General features: G+C 28.0%; 4 protein-coding genes across 5 annotated transcripts; 1 reads left to right on the forward strand and 3 right to left on the reverse strand.

The window, feature by feature from the left end:
- Positions 1–985: 985 nt before the first annotated feature.
- On the reverse strand, positions 986–4,758 carry LOC145742449 (sodium-dependent glucose transporter 1A-like). The gene is made up of 12 exons (XM_082560227.1): positions 4,660–4,758; positions 4,256–4,433; positions 3,997–4,113; positions 3,812–3,919; positions 3,614–3,699; positions 3,290–3,466; positions 2,971–3,108; positions 2,737–2,830; positions 2,461–2,594; positions 2,241–2,358; positions 1,326–1,440; positions 986–1,160 (listed from the first exon to the last, which is right to left on the reverse strand). The coding sequence occupies exons 1-12, from the start codon at positions 4,756–4,758 to the stop codon at positions 986–988; spliced, it is 1,539 nt and encodes a 512-aa protein (XP_082416353.1).
- On the reverse strand, positions 4,678–7,406 carry LOC145743039 (ankyrin repeat and SOCS box protein 1-like). 2 transcript variants are annotated; one of them, XM_082560905.1, is made up of 7 exons: positions 7,202–7,406; positions 6,957–7,126; positions 6,536–6,816; positions 6,283–6,397; positions 5,963–6,117; positions 5,653–5,776; positions 4,678–4,813 (listed from the first exon to the last, which is right to left on the reverse strand). In XM_082560905.1, the coding sequence occupies exons 1-7, from the start codon at positions 7,343–7,345 to the stop codon at positions 4,765–4,767; spliced, it is 1,038 nt and encodes a 345-aa protein (XP_082417031.1). In that variant the 5' UTR covers positions 7,346–7,406; the 3' UTR covers positions 4,678–4,764. The 2 variants fall into 2 exon arrangements, with proteins under 2 accessions (XP_082417031.1, XP_082417032.1); XM_082560906.1 differs by lacking the exon at positions 4,678–4,813 and adding an exon at positions 4,979–5,442.
- A 501-nt stretch (positions 7,407–7,907) lies between these two features.
- Positions 7,908–12,708, reverse strand: LOC145741401 (leucine zipper transcription factor-like protein 1). Its single transcript, XM_082558990.1, has 8 exons — positions 12,582–12,708; positions 11,646–11,770; positions 11,199–11,393; positions 10,752–10,884; positions 10,085–10,228; positions 9,124–9,267; positions 8,796–8,923; positions 7,908–8,429 (listed from the first exon to the last, which is right to left on the reverse strand). Exons 1-8 carry the CDS (start codon positions 12,582–12,584, stop codon positions 8,411–8,413), a joined length of 891 nt encoding a protein of 296 aa, XP_082415116.1. The 5' UTR covers positions 12,585–12,708; the 3' UTR covers positions 7,908–8,410.
- A 1,522-nt stretch (positions 12,709–14,230) lies between these two features.
- LOC145741373 (stAR-related lipid transfer protein 3-like) lies at positions 14,231–20,812 on the forward strand. The gene is made up of 11 exons (XM_082558958.1): positions 14,231–15,055; positions 15,886–16,015; positions 16,278–16,358; positions 16,647–16,787; positions 17,040–17,160; positions 17,345–17,682; positions 18,099–18,197; positions 18,565–18,624; positions 18,785–18,972; positions 19,555–19,648; positions 20,209–20,812. The coding sequence occupies exons 1-11, from the start codon at positions 14,892–14,894 to the stop codon at positions 20,296–20,298; spliced, it is 1,506 nt and encodes a 501-aa protein (XP_082415084.1). The 5' UTR covers positions 14,231–14,891; the 3' UTR covers positions 20,299–20,812.
- Positions 20,813–22,812: the final 2,000 nt, after the last annotated feature.

The following is a 22,812-nucleotide window of genomic DNA, read 5'->3' on the forward strand; positions in this document are numbered from 1 at the left end:
AAACTTGCATTGTTTGACAGCAGAACTTCAATTACATATTTAGCATTGGGTAAGATTGTATTATAAAGCCTTTGCAAAATACGATACTGGCGTGAAATAAACTCCTTTTCGGTAAAACAAAATAAGTGTGTAGAAATAAGTGTGCAGTTTGGGGACAAATACGATATATTTAATAGAAAGTTAAAGATTTCAGTTACCCGAACTGAATAAACAAGGCCGAATGGGATCTTATAAAGTATTGACAATTTGCAAACATTTAATTTTACAAATAACACATTTGCAGATTTTAACAAAATAACTATTGCAAAATCAATGTTTTAGGTAAAATTGAACAGTAACTATATTAATATATTATTACTGACAGCAACGTTATTTTTTTAAATTAAAAACACAAAAATAAAATTATAATTGCAACAAATAACATGTTAAACAATAAGGTAAAAGAAAATAAAGAATGAAAGTTGCTGTGATACTACAAGTCCAGTTTGCTAAAGAAAAGGTTAATGTTGATAAATTAAGAATATTAAACTATATTTAAAATATAGATTGAAGTTGAGTTAAGATAAAATATTGAATAAGAAAGAGTTAAGAATGGAAAAAAGTTTTTATTAAAATATAGAGATAAAATAATTTTGAAAAAATAAATGCAATAATTAACTGTAGTGGTAATAAAAAAAGAGAAGCAGTTTTACATGCCTCATAGATATAAATTCGTTTATTAAACAAGAAAGGGGTAAGTTGCTACATTTATTTAATCTTTTCTGTCCTATTCGTTTTCGAATTGATATTCTTATTATTTTTCGTAGCGACATCGGATTTTCTGTAATAAATTTAGTTGAAAAATCATTTGGGTATACTAGTACTCAACTAATAGGTATTACCTTTGTAAAACAGTGCTTGTTTATATAAATCTACAAAAAAAATATTTTGTAATAATAAAAATAAATACCTACAAGAGCAATCAGTGCGGGTAATTGTTAATTAGCTAATAACTTTTAAACTCACTTTTCCATTCTTGCAAATATTTTAAACATTCTTCTCTACAACTTGATGCATAAGAGCGACTTGTGAACGTCCTTATGACTTCATCAATTAATTCATTTCCTTTTATTCCTCCACACAAAGTAAGTAGTTCCACATAGCGAACGTCACATGAATATCTGAAAAATTAAAAATATTTTTTTAAATAAAATTTTGTAAAAAATTTGGAAGAATGTTAATTTTACAAAAAAATACATTTTGTATAATTCTGTGGTGTTTCTTAATTTATTTTCTCCTTTAGAAAATAAAAATGTTTAATATTGTAGCAATCTTTAATATTTTACCTTAAAATTTCTTTTAATAACTCGGTGCTTTCTCCCCCGCTATTAAAACTTGCTGGAAGAGACAAAACAGCTCCTCGAATTAATAATTGGCGGAAACACTGGAAGTGACGATATACTTGAAAAATATAATTTTATATTATTTGCCAACATTAGGACCGTCTAATTTTAACTTGTCGTATTTTAAGAATCGCGTAGGTTACGCTTAATAATCGAACAACCTAATCCTAATGTTAAACAGTGAATGCTATCACTAAACCATTTCTACCGTTTTCAAAAAAATATTTCAAACATATAGTTGGGTGGTATCAATAAAGTGTTATAAAAAAAAAAAAATTACAAAATTTAAAACATTATGAGAAAAGTGTCGAATTGGGGCAACTTAATTTTTGTTTTATGTAAAAAAAGCAAACTCTAAAGTTTTTGAAATGTTTTAAAATTCTGTGCGTCGTTTATTAACCCTTTTCAAACGCTCAATTTAGTTTTAAACATATTGTAAACGTTATTTTTATATCTTCATTAAATCAAATTTGTTAGGTATCAAGCTAACATTGTTAAACAACTAATTTGTTGTGGCGATTTGGTTTGTTTTAGGACTTATGCCTCTAGATAGATTTTAAAAATTAATTCATATTTTAATAATAGCATATCAAGTGAGGATAGCTGATTTTTAATTTACCGGATGTTTTGTATTTTGAAAATTTACAAAATCAAACTTTCTAAAATCGTGAAAATCGTATGGGTCTATCTACTAAGTAATAAATGACAAATAAAAAGTTTTATTCAAAAAAAATAAATTTATTTAATTAAACAAAAATTATTGTTTGAACCATTTTAAACTTGAAATTGTTTTTTTTTAAAGGAATATGTTAAAAATTTTTTTCTTGCATTGATATTTTTGTCACAGTCTTGTACTACTTTCGCACAATTCTAAAGTAGACTGTGATTTGATTAGTTTAAGATGCTTTTCTCCCATTTTTGTCATCCAAAAATAGCTTAAAACGGCAAGGACATTTATTGCACAAATTTGGTATATCTAAAATAATAACATATAAGTTTTTTAAATAAACATTTAATGAAAATGTAAAATTATTTTAAAAAAAATTATGAATAAAACAAACGTTTCATAACATGTTACCACATAAAAGGGATTTAGATCAAACAGCACGCCACCCAACGGCAACATTGTCATTTGTCCAATCGTATTTCCAATACCAAATACAAAAATGTAAGTCGTTGATACGTTGGTAAATTGAGAAGTTCTTGAAACTCCTGCGTCAAAATAATATTTAAAAAAAAAGGATTTATTTAAATATTTATTTTGTGAAATTTAGTTTAATTTTAATTTTTTGAAAATAACAGGTTGTTTTTAATGTAAATTAAAACTTAAAAGATCAAATTTTATAAAACCTACCACTCGAATATAATGTAGCTACAAATAAGCCGTGGTAAAAAGAAACAAACCAAGGAATAAGTGGAATAAGTTCACCAAATATACTCATCACTATCTAATAAAATAATATTGCAACTAATGCACTAGCTTGGTTATATATGTTTTTTACTTAGTGCTTACACACTAGTAACCATGTTGATTTAAAACAAACCAAACTTGTATTTATAAAATAAAACAAATCCAATATAAATTTACCATCGCCATTGTAGTAGCACAGAGATCAAATATAATCATCGTATGGGGATAAAAAAATCCGGAATAAAAAATTCCTGATCCTCTGCCCACACTAAAACCAACCCAAAATAACGTGTTAAGGCTTGACGCTTGGGAAACCTGTAAAATATATATAAAAACATGCCTTATTTTAAACAACGCATTTAAAAATAATTATCAAAAATTGTTTTTATAAATAATATATTTCTTAAACTCTTTGCTTCTACACAAGTACTGTGATAATATTATCGTTGAATAGTTTGACATTACTTTTAAACCTAAAATAAGTTGCTCGACTCACTGTAAAACCAAGGCTGGAACAAACAGCAACAGAATAAATATAACTTTGATAGATGGTTTGGGAACATACAATCATGAAATAATATGCGCAAACGGGCAAAAACAACCAAATGACGTCACGAATCGGTTCCTCTGGTCTTAACTCCATCATTTCTGCCTGATCATTTTTAACTTTTTTCTCAATTTTAAAAAGCATCAAAATTAAAATTACAATACCAGCGACAAAAATGAAAGAACCGGAAATAACGTAACTCCAACCGACGGGATTGATATTAGAATTGTCATATTTGGAAGTTGTCGAAGCACTAGTGTTTAAATAGCTTACGGTAGTGGTTGTTTGAGATATATAATCAGATGGACAATTTTGATCACTGGAACCGCCCGAATTAGCCATTTCAAGAAACGGGGCAGCTAAAATATTAAAACACTTAGAATTGCAGAAATAAAATTTAAAAAGGAAAAACAAGGACTAGGTTCCAAATTAGGAAAGATATAATCTTAAACAAAGTTTCAGGTGTGTTACCTATTATTGGAGCTAAAAGAGCTCCGACGCCAAAGAAAAAATGAAAAGATTGAATATGAGGTCGTGATCTTTTTTCGCCCCAAAGTTGTAAATAAAGACCTTGCATTCCTAGTTATAGTAATCTATTAAAAACTATTGTGTAACTAAAATGTTTATAAAATATATTTTATTTTTTTATGTCCGACCTGAATCCAAATAACCAAACATTACTCCAGAAACTGTTGTAATAATAACCAAGCCGGCTAAGTTGGTTACCCATGGTGTAATAATAACCAGTCCGCCAGTTAGAAGAACTCCGGCTCCTTTAAAGTAAAACAATTTAAATTTTGTTTAAATTTTATATTGCATTTTTTATTTTTAATTTCTTTATAGAAATGTTTACAAACCCCCCAAAAAATTGTTAAGTAAATTTTGCCATAACACACTAATTAATATTATTGATACCTATCGTGGATAGAAGTGGATAGTTTTTTATTCTGTTCGTTAACAATCCACACACTGCTGAACCGACAAAAAATCCAGCAGAACGCCCTGTAAAAATCGCTGATACTTGGGCTACAGTTGCGTCAACGTTTTCGGCAAGGTAAAGAAGTGTGGGACCAGATAGAGAAATAAATAAACCCTACAAGATACAAATTTTGTTTTAACCATTTAAGTTTTTTAAAAACTTAATTGGTATTAAAAAGTACAACCTTTACGTTTACGCTTAATATAATATTTAAAAATAATAGAAATGGATCGTTTTGCACAAGCTTTTTACAACTTCAAGTTAATTAAACAAAGTATGAATTTTATGATAGGCCTATACGTTTTCTTACGCTTCAGATTAAAAATCTTTGTTTACTTACATTGCCTATTCTAGAAGCTGAAATTATAAAAATTAAACTCCAAACCCAGATTTTTCTCACTGGTTTTTGTATCTCTGAATTCTCATTCGCTTTCTTCATTATAATTTAATCCACCAATATGTGTATTGCCAAAACTTTACAGTAATATGTTGCACTAAACAAGTAAAGTAAGTGCAATTTAGTACATGAGTACATTAATTATTAACATTTACGCTTGCTATTTGTTTTTTTCGGTTGAATTTATTTTGCCTTAGGTTTCGTTTATTTAACAAAATGTTGATGTTTTATTGATTTAAAACTTGCATTGTTTGACAGCAGAACTTCAATTACATATTTAGCATTGGGTAAGATTGTATTATAAAGCCTTTGCAAAATACGATATTGGCGTGAAATAAACTCTTTTTCGGTAAAACAAAATAAGTGTGTAGAAATAAGTGTGCAGTTTGGGGACAAATACGATACATTTAATAGAAAGTTAAAGATTTCAGTTATCCGAACTGAATAAACAAGGCCGAATGGGATCTTATAAAGTATTGACAATTTGCAAACATTTAATTTTACAAATAACACATTTGCAGATTTTAACAAAATAACTATTGCAAAATTAATGTTTTGGTTAAAATTGAACAGTAACTATATTAATATATTATTACTGACAGCAACGTTATTTTTTTAAATTAAAAACACAAAAATAAAATTATAATTGCAACAAATAACATATTAAACAATACGGTAAAAGAAAATAAAGAATGAAAGTTGTTGTGATACTACAAGTCCAGTTTGCTAAAGAAAAGGTTAATGTTGATAAACTAAGAATATTAAACTATATTTAAAATATAGATTGAAGTTGAGTTAAGATAAAATATTGAATAAGAAAGAGTTAAGAATGGAAAAAAAAGTTTTTATTAAAATATAGAGCTATAATAATTTTGAAAAAATAAATGCAATAATTAACTGTAGTGGTAATAAAAAAAGAGAAGCAGTTTTACATACCTCATAGATATAAATTCGTTTATTAAACAAGGAAGGGGTAACTTGCTACATTTATTTAATCTTTTTTGTCCTATTCGTTTTCGAATTGATATTCTTATTATTTTTCGTAGCGACATCGGATTTTCTGTAATAAATTTAGTTGAAAAATCATTTGGGTATACTAGTACTCAACTAATAGGTATTACCTTTGTAAAACAGTGCTTGTTTATATAAATCTACAAAAAAAAATATTTTGTAATAATAAGAATAAATACCTACAAGAGCAATCAGTGCGGGTAATTGTTAATTAGCTAATAACTTTTAAACTCACTTTTCCATTCTTGCAAATATTTTAAACATTCTTCTCTACAACTTGATGCATAAGAGCGACTTGTGAACGTCCTTATGACTTCATCAATTAATTCATTTCCTTTTATTCCTCCACACAAAGTAAGTAGTTCCACATAGCGAACGTCACATGAATATCTGAAAAATTAAAAATATTTTTTTAAATAAAATTTTGTAAAAAATTTGGAAGAATGTTAATTTTACAAAAAAATACATTTCGTATAATTCTGTGGTGTTTCTTAATTTATTTTCTCCTTTAGAAAATAAAAATGTTTAATATTGTAGCAATCTTTAATATTTTACCTTAAAATTCCTTTTAATAACTCGGTGCTTTCTCCCCCGCCATTAAAACTTGCTGGAAGAGACAAATCAGCTCCTCCAATTAATAATTGGCGGAAACACTGAAAGTGACGATATACTTGAAAAATATAATTTTATATTATTTGCCAACATTAGGACCGTCTAATTTTAACTTGCCGTATTTTAAGAATCGCGTAGGTTACGCTTAATAATCGAACAACCTAATCCTAATATTTACTTATAAAATGTTACCAACCCAAAGTCATGTAAACAGGAAGATTTCCAGGATAATCACTTCTTTCCGGGTCGTTGTTACTTTTTGCTCTCCGACCGTTAACGTCAGCTCCATGCTTTATTAACAATGCCATGGCGTCAGGGTAGTTGTCACGTGCTGTGACGTAAATAGGAGTGGAAATATTGGCGTCACTACCGTCAGGATTGGCACCAGATTCAAGTAAAATTCGTACGCAACAAACATGGTTAAATTTGGTTGCAGCGTATAAAGGGGTTTGGCATTTAATATCTGCGATATCTAGGCTGAAAAATAAAACAAAAATTAAGCAAGCACGAAGTAAAGGCAATCCCAAGTGTGTAATAACATTGCTAAGAAAACAACGACATTTGACTTACCAATTTTATAAATAACCGGCAACCTTGTTTTTTAAATAATAACTTACTCTGCTCCGTATAAAATCAACGTTTTAACGGCATCGGCATGTCCCATTACTGCAGCCAACCATAAAGAAGTTGCTCCCAATCTATTTCTTTCATTTATCCATTCTTTAACATCCCGAATTCCATTTGTAAGTTTTGTTAGGTGTTTTCGATTCTCCAGAAGGTCTATGATCTGCATGAATTTTTTTATTTTTTTGAATTTTAATCATAATTTATATTGACACATTATTGCTAAAAAAATACTAACTCTTTCAACATTTCCTGATCTACAAGCTCCATGTAAACAATTGTCAGTTGCAGTTCTTAGGCCCTGAAAAGGTACCGCCAAAGCTTCGGCAATGTTAAAACGTTTAAAGTCTTGTATGGGGTTATTATTAACGTCGGTTGTCATTTTATTATATATTTTAACACTTAATTAGCAAGTAAGCCTAAAATAATTTGAAATATTTAACTTTCTTTCACCTAAAAAGTTAAAAAATTGCAATAAAGGGTAGAAAATTATTTCGACTCTAGCTGTTTCTGTTTACCTTGCTATCTATAACAATGTTAAGTAAATTCATAGTTAAATTTAAAAAGTTAAAGTACAATATGCTTAAATTTAAAATCCAAGTTTGCTACACGTAAATTGAACAAATGCAAGGGCCTGGCAGCTTTCTGCTGGTTATCTATCACGTCACAAGAAAGTGTCTTGTTTTTATTACGTCATCGAACAGCTGAAAACTAGAAATGCGATGTGATAGAAGTTTAAAGGGCGCGATCGGTGAAGTGTGAAATAATTGCTGCACAATATTTCAATTTTTAAACTGTGATGCTTATTCTAAGTAAGAAATCGTTTTTCTTATATTGTTTTTTTAAGTAGTAGATCTAAACTACAAATACAATAAAAACTAAAATTGACAAGACGCTAAAGTAATCTTTATTATTATATTTTTCACAACAAATAAAGCCTACATTTGTTTATTCGCATCTACACATTTTGCACAGGTACATATAAAAATATAATACATAAATTTTAAGCACCACAAATATTGTTTTACGGAATAAATGTTAATTCTTTTTTGGACGGGAAACAAACAATTTGATTCAGAATGTCTAGTTATTTCAAGTATAAAACTACACACAAGAATACCTTGCAAGTAAATGACTTTTGTTCGATAAAAGATATATATATATGCGCTATTAACTGTTAAACTTTATAAAAAAAAGAAAGTTTGTGGACGACATATATAATTTATACACGCACATTTTCAATTTACAGAACTAGGAAATAGAAAAAAACTCCGCTTATGGTGTGCGGGTATGCAAGTTGCGTTCATATTACAATTTATGTAAAAAAATCATAACAAAAGGTACCAAACATAGATTTTTACACTAAGTTTATATAAGTAAAATGTGGGATTAAAGAAATCCTTTAAACAGTGCAAAATAAAATATTATTTAATAATTTCACGGCTGGTTAATCTGTGGTTTCATATCTGAAAAAGAGGTAAAATATAATGGTTAATAATTGTAGCCTAATAGACATAATGAAAACAAAAACTGTAAACCGTTTTACAAAAGAAGTTAACAAAAAAGTTTTTCTACATTTAAACTATTCTTGGCTATTTCTAAAAAAGTTATCATAAATTTTATACATTTAATTTTTTTTTTATATCTTTATCGTCGATGTGGGGAGGTCGACTCCATGACCTAAACATAGAGTACCAACTATTAACCCGACCCAATCTCGAGTTGCCTTTGGCAAATTGAGATAATATAGATTATAATGGGCCGATACTTAAGCTGCTAATTAAGTGCTGGCTACACTACGCAGATTCATACTTTCCTAATTTTGTTCTTACTTTCCTAATTTTTTCCGTAGCTCTTTTAGTTGCTCGTTTTTCTTGGAAAGCATGTCCTTTAAATTTCTAAACGCAGCAGTTTGTTGAAACTTTTTCTCCAGCTCTTTTTCTGTCATTTCTAGTTGTTCCTTACAAAATATTTAACAAATTTTTAATTAAATTAAGAATTTGTTACATTAAACAAATTTTTGGTTTTGATGCTACTTTAAACGCGTCATAAATACTTGAAACCTACACTTCAATAATATTTATTTATTTTATTGATGTTTCAACATAAAGTTTTTTTTGAATATAAAAGAAATTAAGTTAATATAAAAAACTTAAAAACCTGCAAACGTAATAATTCATGTTTCGCTGAAGTAAGATCTGTAGAAAGCAAAGCGTTTTCGTTGCTCTTTTTATCAATACTTGAGTTTAGTTCAGTTTTTAAGTTGGACATTTTTTCATGCAAATCTTGAAGAACCTGTGGATTCTACAAAAAAAATTGTTCAGTTAGTTATTATAAGTAAATTATGTAGTGCAACATTGTATTTATTATTGTGCACAAACACTTTTAATTGGCCTTTGTTAGGTTAATTGTTATTTTACTGAGTGCGACACTATTTTTTTTTTTTTTTTTGTATATATCTTTATCCTCGATGTGGGAAAGTCGAATGCGCGACTTAAACATAGAATAACATCAGTTACTCTGACCCAGTCTCGAGTTGCCTGTGGCAGTTTAGGATATTATAGATTATAATTGCCCGATAATTATACTGCTGATCAAGTGCTGGCTCAGCAGGAGTTCACACCGTTTATAGCGCCTTACTCAAGGGCGCTACAGCATGAGAACAGTGGGGATTGAACCCACGACCTCATGTGTGGTGTAGCAAGTGTTCTTACCACTACACCACACTGCCGGTTTAATTTTTTTTAAATACATCATGAATATTTTATACGAAACTTTAACAACAAAGAAATATATTTTATTTCATTGTGTAATATATTGTTCTTATTATTTTTACTGCTATATGAAGCCTTTAATAGCATATTTTTAATTTATACTTTTTACTATTGAGGCAATGTTTTTAAATGTTACAATGTTTTAAAAGTCCATAATTTTTCATAAAATTTTAGGACCCCCTTCAGTTTACAGTCTTACAAAGTGTGCGAATGTTTTACCAAGTATTTATTATAAACAAATTCTCGTACTTTACTGTTCCAACTAATTTTTTTTTTATACTTTATAGTCCTTACTTTCTTGGACACTGTAAAGTACAAATGATCTCACATTTGTTTTATTAACTTACCAGAGTGGCAACCGGGGTTGCCCCAAGTTGTTTAACTTGTTGTTGCAAAAGATTATTATCTTTCATGCAAGTTGTTACATTAGATTCAAGTGATTTACTTCTTGCTTTTAACTTCTCATTTTCTTCTTTTAATCTTTCGATTTCCTGGTAATAAACAAAAGTTCTTTTTTCAAAAAAATAAAACGGTTAAATGATTTCGATCAACTTTAATATGTAATAATTCAGGCTCAAATTGAGAATAAGACATATTTTACAGAACTGTTTTTATTAGTTTAATTGTGGTTTAATCAAGTTTTTTGTTGGAAAGTTAACTTTAAGGCATTGAGTAACACTATTTACCCTGACACGAGTTAACATTGGCAGTTTGGGAAAATATAAATTATAACTGCTTGATAAAAAACTGGCTGATCGGTTTTTGGCCCAGCAAGAGGTCATTAGGTTAATGGCACTTTACCCAAAGCAGCATAAAAATGCATCAATAACCCAAGATTTTATGTAATAAAGCCAAGAGAGTATCCACTACACCTTAAACACACTCATCAGTGTGATTAAAAAAATCTATATTAAGCTTATTCAATTTTTAATGTTGTCATTAAAAAAAATTTAATTTTGTAATTTAAACACTATTTAGTATTACTAAAAATAAAATTTAACAAATTTGTATAACCATATTAAGCAACGCTGCCCCTCCACTTTCATTTAATGGTTGAAGTTTTTGTTTTGAAAAATCTACTGATGTATTTCCGCCAGAAAGACTTAACTCTCGTTCCTCAAAATCTGCAATCTGCTCCAACAATTCTCTATATAATTACACATAGGTTAATATCCAAAAATTAAACCTTGTTAACACAAAAAATAAAACATTGTATAAATAAAAAATTTAGTGGTAGTAAAATATTATCAAAATTGATTATTTATAATGGTATTTTTTTGGATGACTTGTACATTGGGACCTTGAAGAAGGAAACTAAACTAGCAAGGGCCATGAAATACAAAAGAATCAAAAAGGAACATAAAGTATGAGAAAAAACTAGCACTGTAAGGTATAACTGTAAATTATAACTCTTTTTGCAAAATTAAACCACATTTAAGCTTTTCAAAACAATTGTTTTACCGATTTTCCAACTCTGAAATGTCAGCTGACAACTTTAAATGCCATTTTTCAGCTTGAGATAACAACTGTCGAAGTAAGAGCACACTTGTGTGGCTTGAGTTTAATAACTCCTCCTCCATTTCTCCCCTTACCATCCCAAGAAGTCCATCCAACATATCTGTGACTTCATCTACAGTATATGTATCCTCATATAACCTGAATAAATGATTAAAGTTATAAAAAATGTTAGAAAAAAATTATCTTATTTACTTTTTAACTAATAAGTTAAAATGTTTCCATATAGTTTTAGGAATGCTAATAAGTTTATAAATATTATTATAAACACATTTTTTTTTAAATATTTTAATTATTAAAAACTTTTGGTGTAGACTATACCTATACTATAAACTTAATTTAAACTTGAAAATATTAAGATATTATAATAGAAAAACATCACCCAATACTAACCTGCTCTCTTTAACATCTTGAAAGCAGTGTTCAACACCTTTTAATCTTTGGTTTCTTTTGTAGCGACAAAATCGAATAAAGTTTACTGCTTGTTGGTGATGATGTTCATTTAAACCAAGATCAGACTTAAAGTTAAAAAAGTTTATTAGAAAAAAGAAAAAACAACATGACAAGCCAGTCTGGAAAGTAGGGCAGTTTTCGACGAGATCTCGTGCGTGCAAGCGTAAAAAAATGCGTGACCGTGCGTGCACGCGTACCAAAATTTTCGGTCTAAGCGTGCACGCGTGATTTATGTTAGCGTGTTTTAGGCGTCAGTACTGCGCATGCACATTTTTTTTAAAAAACCAGGCGTGCAAAACAATAATTCCAGGCATGCATTTTTTTTAATAAAAAAAATCTCGTGCGTGCACAGTGCCGTACTTTCCAGACTGGATGACAAGTAGCAGGTAATTACAAATACACAAAACAGAAAGTTTAGGCAAATCCCCCTCACTTTAGAAACACAGCGCCTTTTACATCACTTGAACTTACTCCAACTCCTTTTGATTTGATGATTAAGAAAAAAACGTAAGGTCAGATATATATATTTTTTTCCATATCACCTCAAGGTAATAGGTTTTATATTTTTTTAGATAGAGGTGTGATATTGTGACGTGTTTGAGCTATCGTAAACACCGGGCTCAAGGACGAATTGTGTGGCAATGGTTCGGCTCGAACCCGAAACATTTCGCATCCTAGTCCGACGCCGGTTCACCACACTCAGACACTACCGGACTGTAAAGTTTAGATAGTCTGTCTAACTGTCTAATCAGCTAATAGTAACCCTGCTTGCCCCACCTTTTGGTAATACTGGTAACAAAACTAATAATAACAATGGTTCTAACGTAAAGAAAACTTGACTAAGCTTTTTATATTTTAAAATATTAAGGTACTTACCATGTTACGATAAATGTGTTTTTGGTTTGGCTGCTTTAAAACAAATTATAGCTGTCTAGAATGATTTAAAACTATTTCGCGTTTTTGTTGCTAAACAGATATGGTAAACACTTTTAACGGAAATACTTTTCTAAGACGCAAACAAAAATAAAGTTTGGTAGATTGTTTTCATCTTTATTTTATTCAAATGTATTATTTTTTGCAATACTATCATTTTGTATCTAATAAACCAGTATTACAAGCAAAAAAATGACATTTTTGCATACTTTGTATTTTTGAGTATTACAAACACGTAAATGTTTATAATTATGCGAGTATATTAAAAGTTTAAAGAATTGGAATTTTACTACGTAATGGGTTTAAGTTCACTTAATTCATTACCTTATGCTCGAGGTGAACAAATTTTTATTTTATGTAACTGCGTTAATCGTTGTTAGAAGTTGTTAATTTAAAATTATCAACCAATTTCTTTTAAAAATAAACACTGAATTTATGTTAAGTTGAAATCTATGTTTATTAGGTGGCGTCTGTTTAGTAGAACAAAATTGGATTACAACTTTTTTTTTCGGATCGTATGGATTGATTGACTACTAGATGGATCGAATGGGTCGGATGTGTTAATGGGTAATCTGAATAGGTGAGGGTTAGGGTAAGGGTTTAATTCATGAAACTTCTTTGTTAAATTAAATATCCGTCAAATATGCATTTGAATTATGTAATATCTATTTAATATATATTCGATTAAGTTAATAAAACTCGATCCATTAATCCGTTCGATCCGTTGATCCGTCAAATATATATTTTCGTCAGGTAGATTAAGTCCGATTCACAAAATTGCCTATATGTTTTTAAACGAACATTTGCACCATAGAAACAGCAGAAATGAATTGTTGAAAAAATGATTTAATACCAGAAAAACAAGGTTAGAGTTCCCATGTAAAAAGAGTTGTTAAATATAAACGGCAAATTCGATAAACAAGTTACAGTTAAAATTATTTAAACTCAATAAAATAGGGAGGAAAAAAATAAAATTTAAAGTTAGCTTATGCGGATTTATCCAAAATAAGCTACAAGTTTATCAATCAAAAAAGGGAAAAGTTATTCTACTTTTTTTTTAAATAAATAAATTCTTTTTCTGTGTGGATTAACATGTAACCTTGACTTAACTTTTTAATGCTAATGTTGATGTCGCTAATTCTCTCCTGAATATTACGGTGTCTTTTGGTCCGGCCAGCCACTTAAGTTTTTTGGACACTAATGTTGCCCCACGAAAAAATATTTGGCCATATCACCTTTGCTGCTTTTTTCTATTACCATTATTTTGCTTAAACGACGTTTTGCTTTTAATAGTGATAATACTGCTTATGAGCATTTTAGATAAAGCGTTTTTGCCAACCCAATAAGACAAACATTTTACGAAATGAAAAAAACGTCTTCGTGGTCTGTTTTAGAGGGTTGCAAGAAATTGTCAATAACCGATTATAATGCATTTTTATTTAGTAATTGGGGGGATTCTTCATTAAATAAACTCTTTACGGCAATTCTTAAAAAAATCCTACGCTCGAGAACATTTTACCGTAATGAGACATTTTTTTAAAACCGTAACTTACCCTAACTCTGCTCTTGGTACTTTTATAAAAATATTGACGATAAATCAGTAAAATGTCGTTTTCAAAATTTTAATTTTCGGGTAAATGTCTTTACAGTTCAATATTATTTAATAAATATATATTCTTTATAATCAAATGTCATTTATTCACTCAAATGATTTTCGGTCAAATGCGCTTATACTCCCGGGTCCTACTAATTACCGCACATTATTAGTAGAACCGTTCTAACTTTTTTTTCGATCTCTTTTGGGTTGACCTTTTTATTTTTTATATATTTTTTGTTTATTTATTTTTTTTGCGCAATAATGAATGAAAGTAAATAAAAAGGTAAACAATACGCAATGCATTAAAGCGACGGGAAAAAATGACAAAATCAGTTGAATGGTTTAAAACATTTTCTTTGTTACCGACAGCTCTAAACGCGTTGGCAAAATTTAAAAGCATACTAATTTCGAGAGAGTCTTACGATAAAAAATACGCTTGGTTGGTTTTAAATTATATTATTAACTTTGCTTAAGCATCAAGCTTTTAAGGCAAAAAGACAAAAGAAAATTGACTTATTTTTTAGAAGCTTCATTTTTTATTTGTATATACAAGCTGACAAGGTAATAACAGCAAAACTACCTTAACAGCTTGACTTCCTTAATGCACTTTTTCATAGATAAGTAAGTGTTTTTTTAGTACTTACAAAAGTTATAAAATGGATCAGGGTGATAACTCTGAAACTACTCCGCTTTTAAGAAAGAATAATAGTTCTAGCCCTCAAGTTTTAACTGTGCAACCGAAAAATTGTGACATCGGTATTCAATATTACAACGATCAAATTGAAGATGTTGATCAACACTGGCACACACAGACTCACAGGTGAGTTTTTTTTTAATTTATTTTTATAGTTTAATAATTTCTATTGTAAAAGATTCTGTTAATGATATTTACATAGGGTAACTATTGAATCGCTTATAAGCAGTAGAAATAAAACCGAGATCTTCATTTGGTGTCGTCCATTTTAATTTAAGTTCATTTTTGTAAGGAACTTACCAGTAGTAATTTAACAAAGTAAATCTGTAACGTTGGGGTCTAATTGGTTTTGTTTATTAAGAGTGGTTGTTGTTATGTTATACGCAGCTATTACATATTATAAATATGAAATAAAAAAATTTTCTAATTTTTTCATATTATATGGTAGCAAGAGATTTTTGTCTTTTATTTTTTTTAATTCAGAGCAAGAATTTTGTTGGTTGTAACTGTTGATTTTAAATGTTTGGTGTACTGTAGACCTTATTTTAATTAAATATATAAATTAGAATCAGATAGCGCATTTAACATAAGTGATCTTGATATATAGTCACTTTTATTAAAATATGTTTTAAACTAAGAGGATACCATTTTGGAATTTTTAACAAAATGATTATTAAACCAGCAAACTTCCCTTTTTTTAATTTTAAAAATGTTGTTAAAATATATTGCATTTCAAGAAAGCAAGATGCCATACAGCTTATACCATAGAACAAAATGTTAATTTTTGTGATTGTAACTGCAACCCTTTGCGAACTCTTATGTCTTTATTGATGTTAATTCGTATCTTTAACTAGTAATATATTTATGTTATGTGATTATATTGTGGATACAAATTAAACTTCATAATATTGTGGCTACAAATTTTGTTAAACCTAAATCTTACTATAATTTTTTAGAAGTGACACTTCCTCGTCTTTGGTAACCTTGGCTTCTGACAAAAAAATGTCAGATCCAAGAAGAGCATTTTGTCTTTTTGTTACTTTCGATTTACTTATCACAGTTTTGTTGTGGTTGATTGGATGTGGGGTCAGTAGATATATTTCCCTTTTTAAGATTTGATAAATTTAAAAAAATATAGTTCATGAAATTTTACCTTTAAAGTATAATACTTACAGTTTTTTAATTTATGGGCAAAAATAACCATCTTGTTCAAATTAATGAAGATGAAAATTTACTTAAATTTTGCTATATCAGTTTTTTATTTAAGATTATAGACTATTAAATATGGATATTTATTCCCAATTACTTTACTTCTAAAACCCAATTTAATGCGAAAAACAAATTTAAGGTTTCTAGTGTTTCCTTTTTTTCTTCTATTCACGACCAAGTGTGCAACATTACCATTCATTGTTCTATGTTTGATGCAGTGGTAAGTATTTAAAAACCCACTTGACACATATTCATTACCCAGTAAAGTTTGTCATAGGTAAAAGGTTTAAAATAAAGTGTTACTTTATCTGATTTTATTGATTATAGTTTTATGCTTTTGAAATGTTTTAATATAATATTTTGCACGGGATTGTTATAATGCGTAGGTAAATATTTTTCATTTGTTTAGTAATAGTTTCTGTATAAATAAACATTCATATAATTAATAAACAAAGCCTTTTTTATATTATTTATATATATATTAAATATTTGATTGTGTTTTAAACAGATCCTAGCTGCATGTCGTTTTACCTTTCTTGAAATATGTTATGCCGCATTTCGTATAAGACATTGGGCTCCCATTGCTGTTTGTACAGCAGTTTGTGACGTTTTACTTATTCTTAAAATATTTGCTCTTTTTATGAAAGAGGTAGGTTTATTTTTCTAACATAAATAAAAAAAAAGCTTCTAACATAAATTTTTAAGTTGTTACTAATAAATTACATGTTGTTTATTTTTTAATATATTATAAGTGATGCTATTATTAAAAAATTAAAAAATATAAAATATTCAGTGTCTAATTTCCTGTTATTGTTTTAATTTTTTTAGCAAAATATTTATTTCTTATTTTCATTTGTAAATTGTATACACAGAAATTTTAGTAATATAATATTTTTTGTAGTGTGCAAGCATTGACATACCAATGACTATAGTTTTATTGATCACTGACTTTATCTTAACTTGGATTGAAGTTTGGTTTATTGATTATAAAGTCTTGCCAGCAGAAACAAAGTTAGCACACAGTAAGCCCTGCCGACTTAGTTAATATGTTTTTTTTATATTTTCTGTTTATTTTTGGTTTTTAAAATTTTTTATTCAAAAAATTATATTTGAATTGTAAAAAAATTTAGCAACTTTTAAGACTTGTATTCTTAAAACCTAAAATGTTAGATTACGTGCACAAGAAATTCAAACAATTTTGTTCAGAAACTGTTCAAGCTTACTTGGATCAATCATACCAGTCATCAAGACCAGAACAACATAGAAATTTACCCCATAACTATGTTAACATGTTTGCGCAAGGCCCTCCAACAGCCCGCTCCTTTTATTCCCCCAGTGGAACCCCAGCCCAATCTGAAAGTGGGTATACAGAGACAGAATCAATGTATTATTCTATGCATGGGTTTCATAGAACCTCACCCTTTGTTACTGGGGTACCATTGACCAATGAAGAAGCTAGAATTGTACAGCAAGGGAAAGATGGTTTTGATAGATTGTGGGGGCTTTATTGTAACACTGATTTGTGGACAGTGGAGAAATCCTTGGTAACTTTTATTAGGTGTACTATAATTATTTTAAATCCATTTTTAGGCATTTGTAATTGCTTGTAACTGGGTATGTTTTTTGTTTTATATAATTTAAAAAATAATAAAGTGTAATTTCTACTATATAATTTTTACATTAAAACTCCAAAAAGAATGAACTACCCAAGCTTGAAACTTACTTTCTGTTTTGTTATTTTTTCCGTTTAAATGTTGCTATAAGGTTTCTTAAAACTGGTATCAGTAATGGTTTATAATTTTTTAAATTAAACACAAATATAAATATGAGGCGTGTGTTGTATATTAAAACTGGTTTCAATAAGATTTATTAACTTTCAATTCATAAAAAAGTTTAAAGTTTATTTATTATAGGCTGTTAAATTACATTTTTAATTGATATGTTGTTTTTTTGTTTATAGGATAATGGTGATGTGGTATACAGTAGTGAAGATCCTGAATTTGGAAAATCTTTTAAAATGGTCGCCAATATAGGAGCTTCGCCAAATATCATATTTAAAGTAATAATATTATTTATTTTAAACTTCTTTCTTGTTTAAAACTATCATTTTATAGATTTATGTTAAAAAAGGTGTTTTTATATACGTGTACATACTATTTATAAAACAAGATTAATGGCTAATGTAGTTACACATTGCAGTAAATAAATATTATTGGACCTTGGTCCCGTTTTTTAGAATTAACAATTCTCCTATTGACTTCTAATTTTATTTTCGCAAGATAAAGGATTTTGATTTTTTTTAAATTTCTGTATACAACACACCTTGCAATTTTTTTGTTTGTAAATACACTTTTTAAAGTCATAACTTTTAAAAGGTTATAAAAACACATCAAATGACAATAAAAAAACAAAAAAAATGTTTTTAGGATATTATTACTAAAGTTGAAGAAATGCCAACATGGAACAAAGCAGTTCAAAATGTTAAAGTAATTTTTTGTGTTACAGTAAAAAATAAAACAAAACTTTTACTAGATATATTAATAGAATTGATATAAATCTTTAAACATAAACTGATCAGTTTTTATTTAAGTATGTTGATTTTTTTAAAACTTCTAAATCGATATAATTTTTTTTAAATAAAATAAGGTATTAAAAAAAGTTGGTGAGCAAACCTTTGTGACGCTAGAAGTTTCCAGTCCAGCTGCAATGGGTTTAATTGCAAGTCGACAGTTTGTTACAGTAAGAAGAATTGATAAAATTGGAGACAAATATGTAAGTGCTGGATGCAGTACCACCATATGTGAGAATTTGGTACCAGATTCAAATTATATAAGGTTAGAATTTTTTACATAATTTATTTTTATTTAATTATTATAAATCGAATTCTAAGATTTCAAATATTGTTATTTCTATTTATTGGATAACAATTTTTTAAAAAAGATAACTTTTGTTGTGATAAAATAAATCTTCTGAAATTTGTGTATTTTGTTGGTATTATCATTTTGTAAGTTGCTATTTAAAATAAAGTTTCAACTTTAGCAAATTAATGTTTGGTAAAAAAAAACGGGTATAAAAGCTTACTTTTGTTTGTTAGTCATATATACTTAAAAACACTTGTTTGTTTAATAAAAATTAAAGATCGATATTTTGCTTTTAAATTTTGTTCGATTGTCTATCACAACATAAAAACTTTAAAATCATGTTTGAAGTTTAGTTTTTGTTTGTTAATTAAACTTTCATACTTATTAAAAAAAAATTAAAATCAATATTTTCTTTTCAATTTTAGTTAGTTAAATTGCAATATCAATGCATGTTCGTTTATTAAAAATTTAATCAAATCATATAGAAAAACTTTTCCTGTATTATATATTTAGTGGGCAATTTCTGCTGGGATATTTATAAATGTTTTTTTACAGAGGTTTTAATGGCCCAACTGGCTTCGTGATTAGTCCAAGTCCAACTAATTCTAATGAAAGTTGTTTTGTTTGGATATTAAACACCAACTTAAAGGTAAAAATTTTTCTATAATAAAATTGTTTTTAAATGTAAGGAAAAAACACCACAAGGTTTTCTTGAAAATAAAATAAATTTGTATTTATATTATTTACAAAAAAAAGAAAAAGTTAAATTTTGTGTATTTAATATCTTAAGATGTACATGAATTGTTGATTTATTGGAATAGTAACAAAAACTTGACCATCTGCTTGAGTTAGCAGATTTACATGGTGCAGCCCCTTTAATGCCAAATGTGTGTAATAATACAGTCAGTAAATATGGTAAAATAAGGATATAGATAATATACAAAGAAAATGTTATTTATTAACATAATTGGCATGAAATTACATAAAATCTTTAAAAAATAACTTTTTGAAACAGGCAGTAATTTGTTTTGATCTCGAGTTACAAAACTGTTGTTTTAAATTACATTTTTGAATCAAAAAACTCAAAAAAAATGAATGAAAGAAGTCACTAAAAGAACAAATTGAAATTACTCTCACTAACTTTCCAGTGGCAAAGATAAAATATAACAAGTACTTTATCGTATGATCTAATAAAATATTTTTATTCAGGGAAATCTATCACAAAGTCTTGTGAATAGAAATTTGACTTCAACCATGATTGAATTTATAGCTGCAATGAAACGAAGATTACATATTTAACTATTTTAATTATTTTGTCAGCCATTGTCAATTAGTGAATTTTGATTAAAATAGCATTTTGTTACAATTGTGTCCCAAATCAAAAACAAATTTAGTTTATTAACTCAAGTATATATCTTTAATATTTTAATAGATTTATGAACAATACATTTTTTATTGCTAAATTAAACAGCATAAATGTTTTTTAAAAATTTAACAATAAAAGCTTTTATCAAACAACAAACTTGTTTCCAAAAAATAAAGTTTTGTTTTTTGACAAATGTATTCCTTTAAACATCTATAATATACAAAATAAAGTATTATTTTTCATATTCTCCATAAAGTATAAAGTAACCAAAAAATTAACTTGCACTAATTTTGTTATGATTGTTTTTATGTATATTTTGTCAAACATAATCCAAGTGTACAGAATGACAAAAGTTAAAAATTAATAGAGAAATAGTTTTTGTTTTTTGTGCAATTAGTTGTACCTGTGCTTTATTTGCAATTAATGTTTTATCTTTGCGTTTTTAATACATAAAAAAAAAACGAATAATAATATTTTCTTAGTGGGGGTATTTAAAAAAATGACAATAATGACAGTGAAAAAATAAAAAAGTTCTAATCCTTAAACATTACCACTTACTACTGTCTTATGGCTCTCCAAACTACAAAAAAATAAATTTTTTAGAGGTCTAGATTTAAACAAATTAAGTTAAGTTTTTTTTGTGTATATACATAGTTACCCTCGATGTGGGACATCAGTTACTCCGACCCGATGTGGAGTTGCCTTTAGCAGTTTGGGATATTACATAAATTACAATTGCTCGGTAATTATGCTGCTGATTAAGTGCTGGCTCAAGAGTTCATACTGCATATAGCGCCTTACTTGAAGGCGCTACAGAATGAGAGCATGGGGGATTAAACCCACGACCTAATGGTTGATGGTGGTGTGGCAAGTGTTCTTAATACACCACACTGCCAGTTTACATTTAGCTACACACTAAAAAAATAATATATGAAATTTCTTACAATAAAATGGGTATTATACTGCGACAAAGGCATTGCTTTTAATCAAATTGCTATGTAAAAAAACACCATATTTCTGCCAAAGAGTAGCAGAGAATTTTGCTTGCGACTTTTACACAAAGGTTTACGCATGGCTGCAATCTAACAATAGGACAACGATTTTTCGCTTTACAGCGGCCTACATAGCAAGCTGTATAGACTGACAGACCATAGTGAAAATAAAAAAAAAAAAATATGAAAAAAATATTAGATGTTGCGCCCGTTTAAAATTTTATGACCTAGGTTATTTTAGACTAACTTGCGTAAGACTAGATGCCTAAAACCAAACGAAAAAGCCAAGATCAAAAAAATCGTGAAGCAAAAAGAAAAAGAATTGCTTTAAAAATAAAAAGTACAAATGAGATAAAGGAAAACGAATTAGAATTAAACACTCAAAAAAGTCAGGTTGCTGGTACCATACTTTTGCAACAAAAGATTATGACGACATCAGACCGAAACAAGAAATATTACGAAGCGAATAAAACTCGGCTGTTAAAAAAGGCCAGAGAAAATTATCACGTTGACCCTTCCAAGACAAAACAAAAAAATAAAGATATATATTATTCATATAACGAAATCTACAAGAAAAAATGTCGCGAACAATATCGACGAAATCCGGAATACTTTATAAGCAAAAGTCGTGAAAAATATCAATTAATTCCGGAATACTTCAAGGAAAAATCTCGTAAAAAATATCAGCTAAAACCAGAATACTTTGAAAGCAAAAGTCGTGAAAAATACCAATTAAATCCGGAAAACTTCAAAGAAAAAAATCGTGAAAAATATCGGCTAAATCCACAATACTGGAAAAAAAAGTGATAAATATCAACTTAAGCAAAATATCATAAAATTTTAAACTAAAACATAGATTAAAAAACAAAACTGACATGTAAATAGTTTTGAAATATAGCATAGTTTTTTAAATAAAAACTTTAAGAAATAAGTTTCTATTCATACTAGAAAATAAAAATTAATATTATAAATACTCGTAAAAAAGGCGTAATAATTAATTATAATAATAATTTTTTTTTACTAAATTTCTTTTTAAATAATGAAAAGTAAATAAAATATGTTTTTAGACGACCTCTATTTTACAAATCAGTTTTTGGGAAGCGCATTTTTTGTATTCTATGGAAAAAAAGAATTACTTGTGCCTAGTGAATATTATATTTTCATTGTGTAAAAATAAAATTGCTTTTTTTAGGATTTGCGTTTTTAACCTCAATAAAATTCAACAAAAAATACCGAGAAAGTCGTTTCATAATTCCAAAGTGGTTTGCTACAAGAAAATCGCTTTTAGAAAGCTTGTTATTTGGCAAACTGTTTTATATAACACAGGATCTAGATCAGTTTTAAAGGGAGTATATAATTACGAAGTTTATTATTTGATTGTACTGGCAATTTTTAACTTTTTAAGAATATACTCTTATAGAAAATATTTAGATGCTCGAAAGTTAAACAAAGCGC

This window comes from Corella eumyota, chromosome 2, assembly GCF_963082875.1.
Source record: "Corella eumyota chromosome 2, kaCorEumy4.1, whole genome shotgun sequence".
Classification (NCBI taxonomy): domain Eukaryota; kingdom Metazoa; phylum Chordata; class Ascidiacea; order Phlebobranchia; family Corellidae; genus Corella; species Corella eumyota.